Here is a 22096-nt window from a genome sequence, read left to right on the forward strand (position 1 = left end):
CATCCAATTATAGGTATCCCAAAATTAGATAAGAGATTCATGTTAGGAACCTTTATAAAAATTCCAAAGTATCAAAATTGGAAAAAAATAAAACGAGCTAAGAATAGCAAAACAGATAACTGGGATGGTAATGACATCGCAACAAAATATGGGAAGTTGAAAATATGAACAACTAATAGCCTGGCAAATGAATCACTGAATAGCTAGGATTCATTTTCCTAAGCATCTCAAGTGCTTCAACAATTAGTGCAGGTTAGAAGCAATCAGGCAAGAGGACATGAATTGAGAGTCAAAGGAAGAAATACCATATGCCAGGAAAACACCAATGTTGCAAAGCATGTTAAGCATTGGAATATCAAAAAAAAAAAAAAAAAAGAAAAAAAAGAAAAGAAAGAAAAAAGCACTGAGACACATTTGCTTTTGGCACTCAGAATCCATTCACTTAGCCAGTGAGATGCGCATTACTCCTGCCTGGGCAGGGAGATCATTGTGATTTCTTACTTTTTCCTTTTTTCCACAGAATTGTAGGAATATAGAAAGTCAAATAGGAACGGAAACAGGGCACAAAAATCCTGCAGCAGCAGGCACCAGCAAAGTCCAGCATTCCAACAAGTTTATTGCTTATTTTTACAGTGCTTAATAGCAAAGTACCACACATCGACACACACATGCTTTCAAAGCAACCTCCCACCTTAGAAACAAAATGAGGGGAAGGGGCTCTTTTTCAGTTCTTCATTATTAGAGCTCTGAAGGAAAAACTTAAATAAACAGAGGTAATCCAATCTGTGTGTTTCTCCCTAGCCCAAACTTCCTCCATTTTTACAGTCTTCTCAAAGTCTAGATCAAGTTTCGTTCGAGTTTGCAGGGTGAAGGCTGTTATTTTTGGCTCTCTCTTTTTTTCTCCCCTCAAAGACCCCCATGTCTTCATCTGTTATTTTTAAAGTGAAGTTTGAAATCATCATGAATATTCAAAAATTTATGTCTCCCAATCTACTCTGTAAAATGTCTAGCAAAGTACAGTGCCCACTGAAAAAAGAATATTCCTCATTTTAATTAAATACTACCCAAAAATTAAAAATATATATAATATATACATTACACAAATATATTGCATCTATTATATTAGTATCTTGCTAGTGCAGTCAACCATACTAATCTCATAGTTAATTTTTCAAATTGGGAAGGTAGCAATTTTTTTCCTTGTGCTTCTACTTTAAAAAAAAATTTACTTTCTCCCTCAAATTATAATACCTACACATTATAACACCAACTAGCTTATTGTTTTAGCAAAGAACTTATCTCCAGTATACCAAATGCTGCTCATGAGGTGAGGCACATCTTGTAACATTTACATAACGTAATCAAGGAGCAGTTCATTCACAGACAAATAAAGCCAATGCCTGGGACAACTCCATCATTAATCACGCAGCTCTAAAATTTGACAGTTAAAATCTTCACTGTGGCAGCAGGTGAAGAGAAACATCACATCCTGCCTTACAAGCGGACATCTCTCTTATTGGTGTTTAAAAGCACCAAATTGCAAAGCTAACCATAAAAGTATCTTTTTAAGGTCACTACGCCAACCATTCCCAAAGTGACAAAATAAAGAATAACCATGCAACCTTCATCTGGACCTCAATAAATATGCTTTAGAACAGTCTAACTACAATGATCATATATCCATCCTCTGCAGAGCTCTCGTTTCATTCAACGCAAATGTAGTTTCTGCTCAGAGAATGACTCAGGATTTGCAGTGAATGAGACACCCTTGTTTCTAGGACCTGGCCAGCCTCAAAGAACTACTTCAATATAAATATTTAATAGCAAAAAAGCATGCAACACTTTTGCCAAGCACAGATGTTGGAAAGCAACTGCAAATCTTGGCATTTGGTGGCACCTAGTAATCTGCTGGCTGAATCACTAATGTGATTGATTGTTTTAAATTGTTCAGGAACTACTGGCCCCTGCCAAGAGTTTAGACTTGTGAATTGTGTCTTATTTTTGGTATCAGTGCGTTTCTCTACACAACAAGTACTGGATTTTATTCTTGAAGCTTTGAAAGTGGTATAGGGCTCTGGTGCTTGTGAAGCCTAGGAGAAACTGATAGAGTTTACTGTTTACATACTTTGGACATATTTTGTTTTGATATTCTGATTTCAGCAATTATGTTATGGTTGGTACAAACGTAACTAAGAAATGAGCAACTCTTGCAACAATTTTTTTACTGATCTGGTCCTGAGGATCCTTAGGTCATATTTGACATTGAAAATCATTAATCTAGAAGTTGTGCTGCCTATAGATGTCTTCAGCTTATCATTCATGCCATATTTCAGTTCATTAACAATCCCTACCTGGATAATATCCTGCTTTTCAAAAACTAAGAGACTTTCCTAGAGTTAGCCTGAGCATAGGCAGCAAAGTGTCGTCTTGATAGTCCCCTTTCTGAGAAGCTAGGCCCTGTGTTTCTATTGTCACAGCAACAAGGTTTCCAGCTAGAAACAGTCCAGCTAGAAGCATAAGTACAGTACCGTAAAAATTTTCTGTCCCCTTCCAGGTGAGATGCTCGCAATAGCAGCCTCCTTACTCCTACAGCGAGGCATAATTCTCAAAGAAAACACATCTCAAGGACTTTTGATAGCTTTCTCTTCTGAAGGAAACAAATCTGTTTTCCTTATCATTTCCCCAAATGCATGAGAAACAGTGAACAGCATCATTATATTGCTGTAACCACAACAACATGTATCACATCTGAATAACACACACTGGACACCTACAGGGTAAAGAATGCAGATGTAATAATGAATGAAAAAAGATGCAAAGACAAGGGGACACTCTACTATGTATTCACATCAAATAATTTCTTTTGTATGATGTTATTTAAAATGCTGGTCAGAGCATTTACATTTTATCACCGATCTACCTTTGTAAAAGAAACGTTAATTCTTCAGGCCATTAGTATAAATTGTACCAACTAACAGCAAGGAACAGATTTTGAACAAATGAAAAAATTAAGGAAAAAATAGCGAAACCTAATTGTTGCCCCAAGTGCTTCAAGTCACGCAAGATTCTCACATGCTGTCAATTAAGTGAACTCTATAAAGTTACGATCTGTGGCAAAATTCCACTAGAAGGATTATATCACAACAACAGACGTAATGAAATTACTTCTGCCAACAAAGTCATCAGTGCAGAACATATTATCCTTTTTAACTCTCTGGGCAAGTTTTTTTTTTTAAAAAAAAAAACCAGAAAGTGCTTCCACGGTAATACCATCTTGATCAAGTGTCACAAAGTAATCTGAATTTTAATGATTAGGTTCTACTGAATTCACAGTACGTACTTAGAAAACGTATTTGGTATCCTGAACACATGGTGAACTTGTGGAACAGCAGCAGAATCATCTAAGCTTCATCATCTGTCATCTATCTTTCAAAATAATCCTTATTTAGTATGTTTAATGACATTTTCATCTTTCCTCTAGCTCCTTTTGCTATTGAAAAAAATCATAAAATAATTCAGACTGGAAGGGAACTCTGAAGGTCATCAGATCCATTCTCCCTTCTCAAAGGGGGACCAACTTTACTTCCAAAGAAGAAAAAACAAAACAAAACAAAACAAAAAAAAAAAGGAGAAAACCCAAAGAAAAAAAGAAAAAAAAATACAGTTGAAAAACCAAAAGCAAAAAAAGGAAGCCTAAAACAAAACACACACACACACACACATCTTTTTACCTTTGTAACACTTGATTTCTTTATTACTTAATCTATCCTCATAGCATTTGTTTTAGTCATGCTGATTTTAGGTAATAAGCCTTTTCAGAAGCTAACCTTTTGGCTGATTTGCTTTTAAAGCAAACACGCACATTTAGGGTGCTATACAAACAAATTAAATAGTTACCAAAGAAAATACAATATAATTTTTAATCAAAAATAACAAAGTTTTTAGTCATGAGGAGTTTTTAAATAAAATCCTTTTTAGGGCTCTGGAAGCCTTCCAAAAAGTAAAAACTTCGTTGGGCCTCATACAAAAATATGAGGAGGAACAGGCCACGTCTCAAAGAGCTATAATCTAAATAAAGACAGCAGAGAAGAGAAAAAGAGGATTTAATGCAGGCATGATGGGAAGGAATATTCAATAAAATCTGCTAAAAGTAAAAGTGAGGAGGACAGGGAACACAGGAAAAGGGAGAGCAAGCCTGAAGCAGTGGCTTAGAGAAGGCATATTGGTGTCTAGAGCTGGTAGGCCAAAAGCGTATGGACAGTCAATAGGTGGCTGTTTTGAATACTACTGGCATTATAAAATATGTTAAGTAGTCGGAAAAAAAATTTTTTTGACTACTGAAAAACCTAAAACACTCCCCCCCCCCAAACACCAAGATGGTCATTTAAAACATACTTATTCTCTTCACAATTTTGGCTTAATCTCTTAGCTTTGGCTTCCCCATGCATAAAATTGAAGATAATACATCATCTCATCCCACAATGTTGTAAAACTGAATATGCTTCGGTCTGCAATTCCCAAGGAAACCAAAAGAAAATTCCACAAATAAATGGGTAGTTCTCCAACCAGCACAAGCTCCAAATAGTAGTCAATGGTCAACTCTCAGTCACTACACTAAATGAGAGCAGAAAGAAACCTTGACCAGTTATTTATTCACTAAACATCATCCTTCTTGCACAATGAGATATAAATCCTTTAGAAAAATCAATATTCCTTCTTTCTCAAGTGTATGTATTCTTCTACTTTTTTTTTTTTTTTTTGCCAGTTAAACTCAACTACAATCATTTATTTACCTTTCTTGTTCAATAAAAGGTCCTACCTGAAGACTTTCATTCACTGCAAACACAGTCCTTAGCACACTTATGAGACTTATTCCACTGTGGGAACTCCCAAGCCGTTTAGCAAGACTAAACTCAACACCTTAATACTACATCCAGTAAGGACAATGAAACTATCTAAAATATTATACAGTATATGCAAATTCAAGCCATTCAAGGCCACTGGATTGCTTCAGTGTCTTTTTAAGTAGCAGAGGCAAAGACTTTTAGCAGTCCTGCTCCTGACACCAGAATTTCTCCATGGCTGTTAAGCTCAGAAACAGAATATCTACTGACCTCTAGTGTCAAGAAGTTCAGCCTCAATTTGAAGGATTATAACAAAAAGCAGAATAGCCTTACATGATGGATACCAATTTTCTGCACTTTGCTCTTCGTTACATAGCAAGTGGTCACTACTGCTATCTACTATTGAGGTTCTTTCCACTCTAACTTACAAAAATAACTGTATCCATTTTTTTTAAAGAACCAACTGTAAAGGACTCAGTCTAATTTATTGAGATATTAGGAGTTTGACATTTCTCCTGTTTTCAAATGTTTAATATATTTTTGCTCATTTGGAACAGTAGGATATCTAGGACAGAGAGCTGTCCACATGGCTTTAGGTGGACATTAATTATTTAATGACCGATTAAGAGGATATTAATGACAGTGAACCACAATCCAAGCCCACCAGCAGATCGTTGTGTGGGCTAAGAAGTTGTAATTGCCGTATTGCCCCAGGACTTGGTTGTCCTGGGCAGAAGTATATGGTCCAGGAAGCCAATCCAAAAATGCTGTCCAAATGTCGTAGAGTTGTTTGCAACAGAAATCTGTGAATTCAGAAACAAAAGAAAAGTCCTACTGTTTTACTTACAATTTTGAGTCCAGGTTCAGGAGAAAGCCCAGTTTGTCATATTCTGGAAAACAAAAGCAAGGGACATAATATCATAAAAACTGCAAGCGTCTCCTCTGCAAAAGGCACCGAAAAGCAACGAATTCTTATAGAAGGACACTAGTTACTTCTTAATGGAAATAGCTATATCATAAATTCCAGTTGCTAGCAGCTGTTATCACAGACTACTGTCAAAGGTATTACCAAATTCTCATTTCTGAATCGCAAGGAAATACTAAAACAAGAGCATGAGAGGCATCATTGATTTAGAAATCACTAGAATTAATTGAGATATCTGAAATCAAGGCAGCAAAGCACCACCGAAATAGCATGTGGAACTGCATACAAATCTTCCCTGCTAGCAGTTGAAATCAAAATGCCAGTGCTTTTTGCCAGATTACTGGCAAAATGTCAGTGAAAAGCTGCTTTAATAACTTCAGGATAAAAGTAAGCTTTGGATTCAGCATCTCTGAATACATTGTGAACTCATAAATCAAATACTCCCTACAAAAAAAAAAAAAAAAAAAAAAAAAAAAAAAAAAAACTTCTCATAATTCACCAAAAACGTGTAACAAAAAAACCTAAATGGTGTAGTGACCTCCTTGTATTTGGTTATCCTCTAGCGCCTCCTTACTCTGACAGCCACCTATCATCTCACTATGATACAAGATAATACAAAGAAAAATTAAAAGATAATCCCTCAGAAGCTTAACGGTCTGGGTATGTTAAAAGAAACAAGAAGACAAGTACTATCAAAACCTTTCTGAAAGGGCACCATGAGGAGGAAATGGAGAAAAGATTTCTTTCCTTATGAAACAATATCAAAATTTTTTCTGCAGGACTTTTACTCACAAGATCGCAAACTCTTCATGCTATCATTTACTAACAGAACAGGAAAGCTTAAAAACGTATCTAAGAAAAAATCATGGCAAGAGACACAGTGTAAACTGTGCCATTGATTTCAATGCCATCAAAATTTAATTCCTGGTTAATAGGAAGAACTATGGTCTATTTATGGTCTATTAGTTTTGTTAATAGAAATTGCAGAACATGTGAACACCTGATATCAGCACATACTATCTCTTCTCTACCAGCACATGACATGCAACCTACCCCTTCTTCGTTCACTTGACCCCCCACACCTTTTTCATACTGAAAGTTGTATTTCCCCTCTTGTGTGTCTTTCCCCGCAACTTCCTCCTATTTTATTCCTCCTACAGGAAATTCTTTTATGCTCAACCTTATTTCCATCACTTGTATCATCTGTCCCTTCAATCCTCCTTTCTCTTGCTTGTCCACTACATCACAGGGCTTCAGCACATTGCCCATGTTCTTCTTCCCCACTGCCATTTCAAGAGCACAGTGATTACCCTTCCTGCCCACACAGGAAGATATCTGTTCAGGGCAAACGAGCGCCGGGAACTTTTGTTAACCCCTGCCCCTTCCTAAAACATCCATACTGAACAAGCAGCAACAGATAAAGAAAAAGCTACAGCCATTGAACAATCTGTCATCATCCTAATTCCATACAACTAACACACCCTACCTTCCTAAGAGTCAATACAGGAAGAAAAAATGCAGCATAAGAGATACATCACCTCATAACTGGAGAGCACCACCCTGGGCTTTCTACCAATCCAGCATTTTACGAGCTTTGCAACCAAAGCACCAGAAAACCACACATTGAACGCTCAGAGCCACACGCGCCATACCTCCATTGCTACGATTCGTAAGAGTTACCTTGTGCTTGTCACAGGCATTTCACCTTCCCTAGGTTAAAATCTTTTACTTGGCAATGTTCGGTAATGATTATTAAGTATAAGGTAATTTTGTACAGCTACACATGCCATATCTGATAAAGGCACTTTCCAGAAAATTGGAAAAAGTTTAACAAAACAGTATCTCTGGTTCAAACAAGAAGCATGAGTTTGTCCTGCGCTTTCAGCAAGGTGTAAGTGTCCCCTGTTATGCTCTAATAAGGAAAACTGAGGCATCTATACTTCCTCCTGCAACCTGCTGGCGAAACACGACCAACCTTCTGCAGGCAAAGAAACACTGCCTTCACAGGCGGACACCTCACACTTGCAGGAAATTCTGGAAACAACCGCATTATTGTTGTCTCATTTTAAGAAATTAATCTCTATCATATGCAGCTCCTTCGACGTGGACACAAGAAGCCTCCACGTTTCACAGATTCAGAGTTAAGCTTCCTTGACAGCGTGAACTGGAATCTTGCTACAGGCTTCTCCTGTCATTTGGCCTTTGTATTCACAGTAATGTAGCTAAAAGTCACTGCAGCACACAGCAATGCAGCCCCTGTGCTGGCTGGAAGCAGCCTGGAACCAAAAAAAGACAGATAAAACACCAGACACCTGGAAAGCCAAAAGCACAGAGCACCAGCAGCAGGAAAAGGCAACTCTTGCCTGGAGATCCGTATTTAATTTAAAGTAAAACACAGGCACAATAAAACAAAGGGAAATACAGTTGATTCTAAAATACAGTGTGATTAGGGTGTGACGATTAGAGATGGACTGAGCTGATCACATGGCTCACCGTAAGTGAAAAGGGTAGTCTCACTCCTACCTTTCCCTCCCTTCAAGCTACTTGGCTGCAGGTTCCTTCCTGGTCACTCAACTAACCTCCCCACATCCTAAGCTCTGGGCTTGCATCAGATCCTCCACCTTACTTCACCAACTTAACCAGCTGATACGCAAAAACACTCTTCCCTTTTTTTAATGGGGTAGGATAAAGAAGAGCTAGAATACCAGTGAAAGCTGGGGAGCAGGGGAAAGGGAGAGAAACACCAGTTAGGGTAGAAATACTCCAGCATCTCCACAAAACACTCTTGCATCAGCAGGCCTTATTAACTGGTTTAATGTTGGTTCCTGCTGACCCATTTGGGGGTCTCTGCACTGAGGCCCAGTGCATGTGGTTCTGGAGAACTCGCTTCAGATCCAGCCACATTTGCTAGGTATGATCCAGCTCATGTCAGATCTACACCCTGACTAGATCCACTGCACTTTCCAGGAGCAGGCCAGCCTACCAGGCTGGGTGCAGTACCAGAACTGAACTGGCTCCTGGGCTCACACAGCACTGCAGGAGCACAGCATCCTTCCCTGAGCCCTCAGGCAGGGAAGTGGATGCTCTCCCACTCTAGGTGGAATCAGCCTTGGGTCAGGATTTGTACTAGCTCCATTTGGAAACCATGGGTATTTCTTGATGTCATCCTCTCAGCTCAGAGACAACGTGGTCCTGCACAGAACCAGACTGAGTTTGAGTATTGATGGGGTATTTGGGTTTCTGGGCAGCAGAAAAGATGCTGTAATGTTTCCTGACTCAGACCAGCTGTGGACACAATACAGGGATTTTCTACAATACAGGGATGTTCTAGCATGTCAGCTAAGAATACAGATGAACCTGAGCTCCCTCCATTTGTGATACAGATAACTTAGCTTTTGCCATTACCACACCTGCCTCCCTAGTAGGATTTCATACCACTCAGAGAAACAGTATTTCCCATCAATCTGCAGATTATAGTTGCTCTGTGAGATAGGATAAAAAAAAATGGTAATAAACTTTTTGAATCCACTAGCAGATCATCTTGGAAGAATCTGAAGAAGGCTTTACCTTCACAGCCCATAAGAGATTAAAGGTTGCATACAGGATAAAAGCAGCAGTACTGGAAGAGAGTAGAGTGATCAAAGGACTACATTTTCACTTGTTTTAGGAAGCTATAGATCTCAGCTGATAAAGTGTTACACTATTACAGAGAAGCACAGAACAGAATGAACATGGGAAATAAATTTCATCATGCCCCCTAGGAACAAGAGGTCTCCATAGGTCAAAAACAAGATTTATTTCTACATTTCAGGGAAGATCAGAACTGAATAAGAACCTAATAATTGACAATAATTTCATAATAAAGCATGTAATAAGGATTATACAAACAGAAGAATAGCCAAGCATTGCAATTTCTATAAATGATGCAAATCCTGTGCCAAATTCAATGTTGGCATAAGCATGGAAATTTCTTCCAAGCATCCAAAAGAAATCCAGCTACCAGAGAGTAAATGAAAAATGCGTAGTCTAACATTTATAGACTCTATACAGACCACCCAGACAGCCATAAAACACTATGTACAATATCAGTCACAAATTTTCAAATTGTATTTTGCATTACTAGCCATTTGTTTACATACAAACAAAATGGGCAAAAATCTTCTCCTTATTTTACTAAACAGAAATCAGCAATTTGGGAATTAAGTTGGCTCATTAGTTTTATCCTTCCAACCACGAGCTTTATTTTAAGTATACTACCTGCAGGTGATTTCACCAATGACTCAATGTTTCTTTAACATCTAGCCATTTAGAAGCACAATACCGATACTTTTGCCCACAAAAATCAGAAAACATATTCACATTTTAAAAAGGACAGGTAGTATACTGCAGCTCTAACTCTCTTTGCATTTCATTAGCAATTGCCAGACAGGCAATACAGGAGGGAAGGAAGAGGCTTAGTTCTAACTGTTTTACCCATAAAGTTCGTGCTTGTTTAAAGAAATCATTATGACACTCAGGAGACAGAAGTCCTATCAGGAATAGCTCAGACCACCCTGATACATTTCAGTTCTGCACAGACTGAGCTGCCCTGGACAGAATGAAGCCTTTCACTGAGCTCAGCTTTGGTCAGTGTCCACATGCAAGGTCCCAATCTGTGGCAAAGGGTAGGTAAAATGACTTATCCTGCAATGAAACAGGATCAAACACCCCACGTTTGCCTTGGACCAAGAAAACACGTGCAGACTGTTTTAAAAGTTCTGCCAATTTGAAGTAATTCTGTCAGAAGTCAATAGACAAGAAAGAATCAATGGAAAAAAAAAAAAGTTGTATGCATTGGATCAACTGAAAAGGACAAAAGAAAAGGTTTTATTCTGTGTTTAAACAAATACTGCTCAGGACTACAAAGCAGCAGTTAAAATGCCAGACAAATGAGGATTTATGCTGCATCCTTTTCTTCAGATTTTCACTTTAACCTATTTGGTAAAGGAACTTACCTATGAAAGTATATTTTCTAAGGCTATTTAAATAATTGCAAAAAGAATATTAAGATTATAAGACCAAATTCAGAGAGGCAGAATTGAGGTCACCTGGGCTCCTTAACCCTGTCCCAGCCTCCCTGCTTAGATTGCATCTCCTAACATCATCCCCTAACATCAATGTTCCAGTTTCCTCCTTGCTCCTATTTACCCGGTTTGGTATACAAGTTTAACAGCCTTTTCCTCCAGGCTGCCCAACTGACTCTAGGGAGAGCCTTTGAGTGTACTAGTCCTGAGTGTTGCCCAGTCATAGAACCATAGAATGGTAAGGTTGGAGGGGACCTCTGGAGATCATCTAGTCCAACCCTCAGCGTAGCCCATACCGGGACTGAACCCGCGAGCTTGGCATTAGCAGCACCATGCTCTAACCAACTGAGCTAAACCTGCCCCCAAACTCTCCCTGCCACAAAAATACGCAGAAGAAACAGAATCAATGGATGTAAAAACTCTGCTTAATCCTTGCAGCCCGGCACTGGAGCATGCCTAGCCACCCAAATCTCTGTAGAACTATCTGGCCTTTTTGCATTTCAACCATGTGTGTAAAAATTGAAATTTTTCAAAGGCTTATACTACAGTCCAATTTATGCTCTTTTTTTTCTGAAGAGCAAAAGAACTTCTTTGAAAATTATTCCTTCCAACTAGAGAACCAAGGTGAAAGCATGAATGGCAAAGAAAATTTTATTAACAGCTACAATACTTTTAAGATGTTGCTAAAACAACTTATTTTATCCCCTCTTTTTTTTCCTCAGAAAAGACCAAATAGTTCTTCAAATTTTAAGAAAACACCAGAAATTCGAAATAGGCTCTCTCCAGCATAGAGCATTTCAGCCTACACAGCTAAAATTTGACAATATGCTAAGGAGCCAAAAAAAGACACTTTAATGGGAACTGTAGAGCAATTCTCAACATCGGCAGCAAAATTTGGAATTTCACATCTATTAAAACTGAAATTCAAACCTGTGGGTTGGAAGCAGGGGCCTCTGTTCAGTCACAAACCCATACATACCCTGGTGACATTTAAAATCATGAGGATACTACTTACTGTTTCAGATTTAGCTGCAAAAGGAAGTAATTTCCCAGCTCTATGCCTTCATTTTCTCTACCCTGTAATTCCTGATTAGGGCCCCCAAAGACATCTGGCCTGCCTTTACAGTCTGAAGAAAGCAATACACCAGAGAGGTCTCCTTCATTAGACACTGCAACTACATTATTCATCCCCCAGGCACAGGAAGAACAAATAAGCAATCACTTGCTGATAATGCTGTATGGGTCATCCATCAGGAAGGTCTCCTGTCTGCTTACCTCTGAAATAGGTAAAATAAAACAAAAAGAGGTCATTCTAGCATTTTACATTTTGAAAGGCTCTGGTTACCTTGACACAGATTGTACAAGTCTTAAAATATTTTTCATAATAAAACTGTAGCAACCTCCTTGGATAGAAAAGCAACCAACTGCTTCAAGCCAGATTTATGAAAGGCTCCAAAAGGAAGATGAAAAATTTCCTCCTATGAACTGTGTGTGCCCCTCACTTTTTTTTTTCCTCCCTAGGAGTCATCTGTTTAAAGCCAGACTGCAACTTTGCTAAATAAACAGCTATTTCATTTACTGCCATGTATCCACTTGGCTAATGAAGCTAATACTGACCTACTGAATCTTCCAAGAGATTCTTATTTTAGAAATTGTATCGTGTTTCCTAATAAAAGTCAAGAATAATATTAACAAAACAAAGTAATCTACATTGGCTTTTAGTGACCTACAGGATGTACTGACTTGATGTGGAGAGATGCCACATAATACAGTAAAATCCTGTTAAAATACTTTTACTTTAAGGTATTCCTTAGTCCACCTCTTGGCATTTGTAAATGGACTTGTTCACAGCTGTATTTTCAATTGGAGGACTAGGGCATAGATGAAAGATAGACGATGATACTGAATACACTGGCAAAGTCAAGTAAGGACTATGCAATCAATACATGACAGTCATTGGCAATGATTCAAGCAGCTCCCACAGTCTACAAGTCAAAGAAATAAAGAACGGAGTGGAACTTCATTAATCAAAAATGAAAAAGGAGAAGGATTTTTGCAGAATAAAACCACTAAAATTAACAGGAAAAGCATGAGATCTTTCACATGTATTCTCCACTTTACAGGAATGTGGGAAAAAAAGCAAAGTCCATCCATCCTTTCCCATCCCAACCATGCATCCTTAATACAGTCAAAAATGCAATGTTTGGGAAAAAAAAAAGAAAGAAAAAAACTACACACATGGAAACTCATCAGCTCCACATGGAAATTATTTTTTTCCCTAAAACTAAGAACAACTACTAGAGTCTCACAAATTCTATTATTTAACATAATATCTAAATTGGTTATGTAAGCTCTACAAGGCTGGCACTACAAGGTCTGTGGATAGAAGGGTACTTCAGGGAGAGATCAGCAATAACTGTGTTTGCAACTGCAGCATGTATTATCAGATTCTCATTGGAAAAGCCAAAGACTAGCAAGCTATCTTCTACAAGTCACAAAACTGTTTTACTTTCATGCTAGGACTCTGTCACCATTCTGCCAATTTGATACCTAAAAACTTCAGCTGTATTCCCAAACTCCACTCATGCCACACTATCTGAAATACATGAAAGTGGTCACCAAATTCAGAAAACTGACTCGTGTTGTATTTAAGACAACAGACCCAGGGTTCTCCTACTCCTGCTCTAAGAGCTTATCTGATGCATTTTCAACAGCTGGAGAAGACAGAGAAACCTCTCATAGTTCTAACAGCTTCTCCCAAGGAAAAAGCTCAGGACTTTAGCAGAAGGAATTACAAATTCAGTACACGCCTAAATAACAGCAAATTTAAATTCAACTGATTAATAGAACATTATTTTAAATTCAGCATCCGGAAGCATAGTCTTCCATATGGACTTTCACAAGTCCATGAGCCTCACTTCCACATGAACTTCACAAGCACATGAACTTCAGTAGATATGCTGTCATAAACGAGTGTTTTAAAATCCCATTTTCTCTGCATAAGTCAAACTAATCTTCTAATCAAGGGTTAAGGATGAAATTGAAAAGGAAAAAAAAAGCAACAAAAACAAGCAAGTTAAAATACTCAAGCAGTTTGAGCAAAAACTTTTGCATGAAAAGAGATATTAGAACTACTGAATCTTCAGCCTGCATTGCCAATGAGAAAAGAATGCTATACAGCCAGTGCTAGGATCAAACACATCTAACAGCACATGCCTACAGGATACCTAAATCCTAGTATTTCCAGCAAGCATATTAGCAGATGAGAAAGTTGTACCTTCAGGGCACTTTTATCCTATTAAGGCTTAGAGGAAAAAAATTTAACTTACTTGCTCTCAGACAGGGCAGATAGGAAAAAAAAAAAAAGTCTTCAACAAAAATAGCAAGGGCATAAATTAGACTGTCAAGGTCCAGTGTTTGATTTGCCAGCAAGAAAGTAAAACAAAACAATTGGAAAAAAAAGGAGTATGAACTGTCTATTGCAAACAAATGAAATCTAGGTCTACTCAAACACCCTCTGTGTCCTGCTTAATGTCTTTCAAGTTCAGAGCATGACACCATTCTTTCTAAACTAGTTTCAGCTGAAACACTAGCCCAGACACCACATGAAACATTCTTGCTGCTCAAACTTTATCTTTTAAGGGAAGGGGCAGTTTAGAAAAGGATCACGAAAATGGGATCTCATGAAGGCTAGACCACAGTGTGAACTTCAGACAGTTCAGTTTCACTCCAAGCATATTTAATTATGCTCTATGCTAATAAACTTCTACGAATTGGTATTTTAATACTGCTAGCTAGATGATTTTCCAAACACTCAGTTCAGGAAGTTTTACCCAAAGAGTTTGATCAGTTTGCGATGCATGGGACAGATTTCCGGCATCTCTGAAAACTGTGAATTGTATATGGGAGAAAGAGGAAAGGTGACAACCAAGATGAGGACCCACAGTCAGTTCAGAGAAAATACAGAAGCCGTGCCAAGACATTGCTCTTTACGTGGCATGATTACAAAAGAGCAATTCTTAGACAGTGTTCAGTATTTTTGTTTCAAAGGATGTAGTTTTTGCCCCTTCTTACCCCGACCTGAAACATCACCTACTAGGAATGGCTGGGACTGGAGCTGCCATTGTTTCTTTGAGTTCTTTCTGGGCTCTGTCTTTTCCTGGGTCTGCAGCAAGATGAGATGGGACGGACAGCGGAACCACAAGAGCCACAGTTTTTCTCTCTCTCCTTCCTGTTCAACAAGGAAAGCTATCCCTCAGTTGGATAGGTATCACACATCTTGACATCTTATTATACATATCAGTTTAGAGCAAGCTAAAGTTTCCATCACAATGAATACAGAGTACTAAATATGAAGGCAATAAACACAGCTCTTTTCGACATTTTTTAATCTCCCTCCTCTGAGTTTTCTTCATATTTCTTCAATGAAGAAATTCAACCTTGTTGCAGTGGAATGGTGTACTAGAGGTTAAATTTCACCATACTATTTGTAACAAAACCAAGCTTGAGTTGTAATGTATAAGCAGGGCAAAGATCAATGTTTTTAAACAGACCCAGGCAGACAGTCTGCTTACATTAGCTTTGTCTCCCACCTTTCATATTAACAGTACTCTAAAAGACATTATCAGTTGAACTTATTCTTCATAAATAATTTTACCATCCTTTTGGTAGCATCATAACACAACATTTATGATCAACTCCATAGAAACTCTGCATTGGAAGCTATTGCTAGGGCTAATTATGTTTTCAAATTAACTTGAAGCCAAACATATTAGGGAAAAAAATACAGTGGATAAAATTTGAAAGTTTCATTCTGGGTTCAGATGCTAGTCTTTGTTATACCAACGTCAATTCAGCATACTCAAATGAGGATAAGCTGATTCAGACTTACTCAGTTGCAATCAAAATAAAATTTTTATTCACATATATGAATTCACATATGTGAATTTTATTCACATATTTCAGACTTACATACCCCCCTTGCTACTTCTGAAGACCAAAGAAGCCATTAAACAATAGGGAAGGAGGTGGACAACAACCAGCCTTAGTTATGACTGACATCCATTATTAGGAAGGAAGTTAACAGATGTTCTCTTCTCCCCCCAAACACCGTCCATTCTGCGCTCAGTACCCTAAGTTGCTCCCATATTGGACCATACACCCTCAACAAAACAGTTTCCAGGTTTTAGAGGATAACGCAGGAACAGCAGAAAGCATTTGGTGTGCTGTAAGCAAAACAAGTTGCTACTACTAGCTCTAAGGTTAGTAAATCAGAATTGTGTGTTCAAGCTTCATTGTTAGTGTCAGGCAGTGGGGGCTCTTTCATATCGTGCAGGGAGCAGATAGGTGCTATGTTGGAAGGCAGAAAACTTCCTATGAAACTAAGAGTTAAGGCTAGTAAGCAAGAGAAAACCCCAGAATCTTCACTTGGATTTTTTTCTAAGGGAAGAACCTTTAAGTGCTAAAGGACTTTAAAAGTAATTCTTAGTCTCTTCCTTGCACTCTATGTATCATTATACACATACTGTGAAGTGAATTTTACTCAGTATTGTGCTTGTTATGATGTGCCTTGGCTACAGCCCATATATTATGGATAACCAAATGGATAGTTACTGATTTCATGAAGTGCCCCCAGCTTAAAAGAACTTCTGATTTTTGGTTCAATTGAATTCAAGATAGTGCTCAGGTTCCAAAGGAAATACGGTCAGGCCAGCTTTGCTCTGGGGTTCGGTAATGCTGGTTAACCTCCACAAAAACCAAGTTTCCAGCCCTATTTGTTTAAGTATAGATCTTTCGCCTTCTTCTTCCTGATGTCTTTCTTCAAATAACTCAACTGTTTGTTTAGCTGAGAAACTCTCCTAGTAGCATGGAACAGTTTTTCTTCTGCTGGTGGCTGACATCAGCTTAATGCCTTTCACATGAGAAAAGAAACAAACTGTGCCACTAACACACATAACGTGTCCAGGTCATCCAGGTCATAGTGGAAAGGGTCTCACATTTTAATTTGTGTTCTATTAAGATCTTTAATACTTCCACGGAGCTTAACAAGGATCTATTTACCCAATTTGGCTAGATGGCTGATTGCCATAGAAGTGTGACTTAGTTACCTGCCTCCCAACATGGCTACCGTGTCCAGCTACACAGAAGCCTTTTCACGAGGTGGGGGGGAGAGAAGGAGAAGGCAATGTTGTACCTGAGCCTATTGTATGTCCAACGGAGTCAAAGGAAAGAACCACTGAATCTGCAACACAAGAGTACAAGTTCATTTTCCCCTTTTTCTTAACACTATTTCTTGCTGTAGTGCACAAACAAATTAATTAACCCAAATTTCCAGGTGCATTTAGTGGTACTGATGAAGAAACAGCAAGCAATTGTGAAGCAGGAAGGGCAAGACTGTAAACATCTAGCTCTTGCTCCTCAAAAGCTGTGCTGAGCAATACACCCCATCTTCATTACAATGCAATAAGTGACAAATCACTCAGAATGGTTTCCTCCAGTGCTCTGCATTTCATCTTTACCTTCCACCAAGAAAAAGATCAACTTCTTCAGCAACCAAAACCAACAAGCATCTAGCAAATGCAGAACATTACAGTATGCTGGAGAAACATGGCATGGTTACCCAACGAAATAGCCACTATTTGTTGAAAATATTTTCAACAAATACCTAGGCAAATAAATTTGGCCTTGTCATACCAAAATGGAATTGTAACATGCTTTTGTTTGCTAGACTAGAGAGCTCTTTATTATCAATTTTTTGTCCTATTTAGGAAGTCCTCTATTAAGATCAACTCTGCCCTGGTATTCTGTTTGCCAAGCCAAGTACTGTTCTCTCTGTAAGGCATGGTTTCCACATCTTTTAAACACTCTAGTGGCTCCCCGTCTGCACGTATTTCAATTCATCAGGAATCCTTGTCTTAGCACACATGCTGTCTACTGCAAAGCATCAAGACAAACAAACCTCTCTGCTTGATAACTTTTTATTTTGCCATCTGAGGATCCCATTAGCCCTTTTAGCCATGGCCACAGTGACAGCTTTTGTTCACCAGCTAACACCCAAGACTTCCAGTTCATTTCATACAATGGGGCACACTTGTAATTGTAAAATTATTGCTTGCTTGCACCTGGCTCAAAGTCATGTGGACCCCATTACTAGTCATTCATTTTCCTCATTATATACCACTCTCACAATCTATACACTGCTTGCAAAATTTATCAACAAGGATTTCATACTCTGTTCCCAGTGGAGCTGCTACATGGTACAATAGTTTATGAATTTCTCAATGTCTTTTCCAGATTTACTTTTACTTGAGACAAACCGACAATTATTTTGGTAGCATGTCTCATGGTTTGCTCTTCATTCTGATCCCAGTTCCAAACTAAAGCAGCAGCTACTGAATTTTGCTGTACAACCAGAAGAGCTGAATTGGGCTCAGAACTTAAAGACAGCTTTCCAACAAGCAAAACACAGAGAAGAGCAAACTAACATGACAGAATGAAAACTTACACAAATAGAAGCTTTAAACTGACATAGCACGTAATTGCAGAACTGCCTCTCATCTTTGGCTAAATGAAGAGATTGAACTCCTTTAAGTTTCTCTTTGCAATTTCAGCCTTAGATGAGATCCATTTGCCACAGCAGCTGCCTGCCTACAAGCTCTTCGTTTGGAGGCACTATCACAACCAGAGTTAGTGTGCTGGAAAGAAGTTAAGCTCCAGCTGCATCACCTTACATTTGGGCAAGTTACAATCACAGACAGTGACAGTTACCACATTTCAGCTGACAGTAACTTGACCATCAGACTGACCCCATGGATCTTCTATATTGTACATCATCCTTGTGCTTTTTTCCCAAATCTTACAAATTCAAAAAGGAAAAGCCAATTTTGGAAATAAACACAGCAAAACTGTTCATTTAATGGGATTTAAAACTTTTTTTTTTAAAGGCAGGTCTGTTCCATCTCAGATGTAACACTGTGGTAGTTACATTTCTTTTTAAAGACTACGGTCTCAAAATTTTATTCCAATAAAAATAAAAACCCATCTGGACTTAACAACTGTATTTCCTCCTTTGGGAGTGAAATTCAGACATCTTTATGTTATTCTAAATAGCAAGGGGCTTAATTCATTGTAACCACAGTAAATTCATCTGCCATCAATTAGTTCCAAACAACATGCGTGAGGTTCTACTTTTTTAAAAAAAAAAAAAAAAAAAAAAAAAAAGATGTTGAGATTTCTATCAGCATAAACCATTGCTTTGAAGTTTATGCCAGATTTAAGTGTTCATTTTCCCCAATACATCTTCCATTAAACACTGGGCATTAGAACTTGTCTAAGAATGGCTGAAAAGCACTACTGTCACCAAATTAACAACATTTTTGCAGCCTGTAACAATTGTATAATGTTTCAATCCCTTAATTGAGAACAACTATCTTCTCCCACAACAAGAAAAGTTACAAGCATGTGACTTCCTTTTTCCAGCCCAGTTCTCCATGTGACTATTAGTTTCACAGCTTTAACACCAAATTCATTGTGAATAACCTGTATTACAATAAATTCCCCTCTGGGCAAGTAATTTCACAGATCTTTATTAAAACACTCTGTTTATTTCTGGCATTAACACTTCAAAACGGAAGAAGCTGTAAAGGCTGAGAAGATAATCACGTTACCCTTTTTCCACCCAGCTAGCTATTCACATTCTGTCAAATTCAGTGCTACAGGTTATTTTGGTCAGAACTGGAGATAGGCGTTTCTTTGAGGCAAGCCTGATTTATTAAAGATATTGAGTCCTGCTTCCTTGAACACAGCAACAACAGCTTGCTTCTAGCTTCAAACCTCTTCCAGTCACAGCTCAGTTCAAAATCCTCCTGGCTTTGCAGTCTTTTTCAAAGCCAAACTGCTTGCTCAGTCTGTGCATAGTGCCTTTCCCATCCCCTGCTGCTGTTCTTAAGGTCTCTTCTGCCTATCTTTTAAAGGTAAATAAAACTTAGTAAGATACAATGCAAAACATATCCATTTACATATGCCCTTGATTTAGGTGCCAAGAAGTGCTTTTCTGAAGGACAAATTTCTAACGTTTCAGCTACCTGCTTCCATGACAGAGCTTAAGTACTTTTTTCTTCTACTTAACTGAAGAGCAGCCTTTATGCCCAGTTCGTGAAATCTGACATCCAAGAGTTTGCCAATACACAGAGCTTAAGGCTGCATGCACCAAAGGCTGTAAAATGCCAGCCTTTTACATCTGTTTTTATGTTAGCTACAGTCATTTTTTCAGTGGCTGGAGTAGTAAAAATAAAAAGGAAATCAAGATACAGCACAATCCAAAAGGAATTCTGGACCTGATTCAATCCATCAGAAGAGATAAAGAAAACAGGAATACTTATTTAAAAGGCACTCAGTACCTGGAATAAATAGGTCTGAAACTTCACCAGTGATAGACAGCAAAGTCGACCATTTTGGATCTTTGTTTTGGGTCACTTCCCACTTCTGCCCTCTATCCAGCTAGACCAATAAACTGAGTAGAATAACCTGAATTTACTTCACCACAGCCGTTTTGGAACGCAGAAGAGTGGCACAAGACCCTGCCCTTGGAGAACTCACTGGCATAGAAGGAATGCAAATATCCAGTTTTGTTCAGGAACCAGGAGCTCCAAGACACATCACGCAGAGAGACTCACTGATGCTCTGGAACCAAACTCAAACTCTGCTCCAACAGGCTGCAAAGCAGACATGCAGCTGAACTTACCTTTGAAGGAATACAGATTTGCACAGTTTCGTCCTGAAGTAGTAAATCCTGCAAATCTGAGATAGTTCAATTTTTCCCTGCATTTATCACAGTTATTACGTGATCCAGATAAGTCACCCAGAAATAACAAGGGCTGATGGTATTTCTAGGCAAAGGTTGCACTTCAGAAGTCCCTGACCCCTCAATCTCATCTCTTCAAACACACACACATCCCTTTCCACTCCAGTATCCCCCCATCTCAAGTCTCCTTCTCCAAATCTTTCCCTCCCATTTGTTTTGTTGATCAATTACCATGAGCTTTTTCAGGGTCTGGGTATCTCTACCCCATATTCCCTCCACCCCCAGCAGAAGTAAAGGAACAACACATCTTGCTGCATATTGTGCACCTCAGTTCTAGGCACTTCTGGACACCAAATATCTATCTATTACTATTCCTTACAGAGCATCTCTTTTCTACCCCTCTGGTCTCTGAGCAGCTACACCTGCAATTAAAAAAAAAAAAAAGGTCTTCACAGAGGAGTGAAACTGTCAAGTTAAATGGGAGATATATTAGGTAAAACATATGGCATGCAGCACCCACAGAATATTCCATCATCATAGCTGTCCTATTTTGGAATTAATTATCTAGGACTCAAAACCAAAAGGACTGATGCTGCCTCCGAGAAAACCTAGGAGTGTAATAATTCCAAAGCGGTCTAAAATTCCAGCAGTTCTTAAATCAGGTGTTCTAATGTCATGTATGTGTGTGTCCATAGATACGGAGGAGATGTACTGGAAAACATCTGAAGTTTTATGCTCCAAGGAAGACATCATAGGATAAGCACTTAGTACCATGCCTGGGTACTTCACTACTGAGAGATGGGCAGGACCAGCTCTTACAGCCCTACTGCACGGACTTCCTGAGCTCACCTAACACCAAATCATGGACCAACTTCCAACACAAATACCGTCTCTGCTTTGATTTCCTCACTGATGACAAGGACAACACAATATACAAAGTGAAAATAAGTGGCAACACTGAATGAGAACAGCAAATGCAATCCACATTTAATCAAGGGCTGTACACAGTCTGTAGACTTACCTACATGCCATTTCAGAATTTCAGTTAAGGCTTTTTACAGTAAGTCTTTCTGAGAAGCCAATAACTTTTTTTGCTTTTCCACGTCAGAAACCAAAGAAACTAAACCAATAATTTCTCTTATCCAGATTTTTTTTTAAACAAAACCAGACTTTAGCAATAAACTATCTTCCCTGGGGGAAGGGGGGGGGGAACAGTAAAAAAAAGATTGCGTGCTGCTTTGGAAGTGGTCCTGAGAAACCACAAACCATTAGTCCCACAGGAGTTATGAGAGTTTAATAATAAAGGCTTAAACACAGCCTCAATATCACACACCATTACAGTAATGTGCTACACAGACCAAGCCAAACACACAACACAATACTTTGCAATGTTAAGGCTGCAATTTGGCACATCCTCTCACAGAGAGCTAAGCTCTGAGGTCTGCATTGCTGTTTCACCCAC

At 38.6% G+C, this 22096-nt stretch overlaps 1 protein-coding gene across 9 annotated transcripts in view; it reads right to left on the reverse strand.

The window, feature by feature from the left end:
- The window catches only part of ST3GAL3 (ST3 beta-galactoside alpha-2,3-sialyltransferase 3), a 188328-nt gene that overhangs the window by 133272 nt on the left and 32960 nt on the right, over nucleotides 1-22096 (reverse strand). For 5 of the 9 annotated variants that reach the window (XM_062581123.1, XM_062581124.1, XM_062581126.1 and 2 more), the window contains exons 3-5: nucleotides 17026-17073; nucleotides 14929-15063; nucleotides 5692-5734 (exon numbers count right to left, since the gene is read on the reverse strand). In XM_062581123.1, coding sequence (XP_062437107.1) covers nucleotides 5692-5734; nucleotides 14929-15063; nucleotides 17026-17073 — 226 coding nt within the window. The remainder of the gene's footprint in view (nucleotides 1-5691; nucleotides 5735-14928; nucleotides 15064-17025; nucleotides 17074-22096) is intronic. The other 4 variants (XM_062581127.1, XM_062581125.1, XM_062581131.1 and 1 more) reach the window with 2 other exon arrangements.

Source organism: Rhea pennata, chromosome 8 (genome assembly GCF_028389875.1).
Source record: "Rhea pennata isolate bPtePen1 chromosome 8, bPtePen1.pri, whole genome shotgun sequence".
NCBI classification, from domain to species: domain Eukaryota; kingdom Metazoa; phylum Chordata; class Aves; order Rheiformes; family Rheidae; genus Rhea; species Rhea pennata.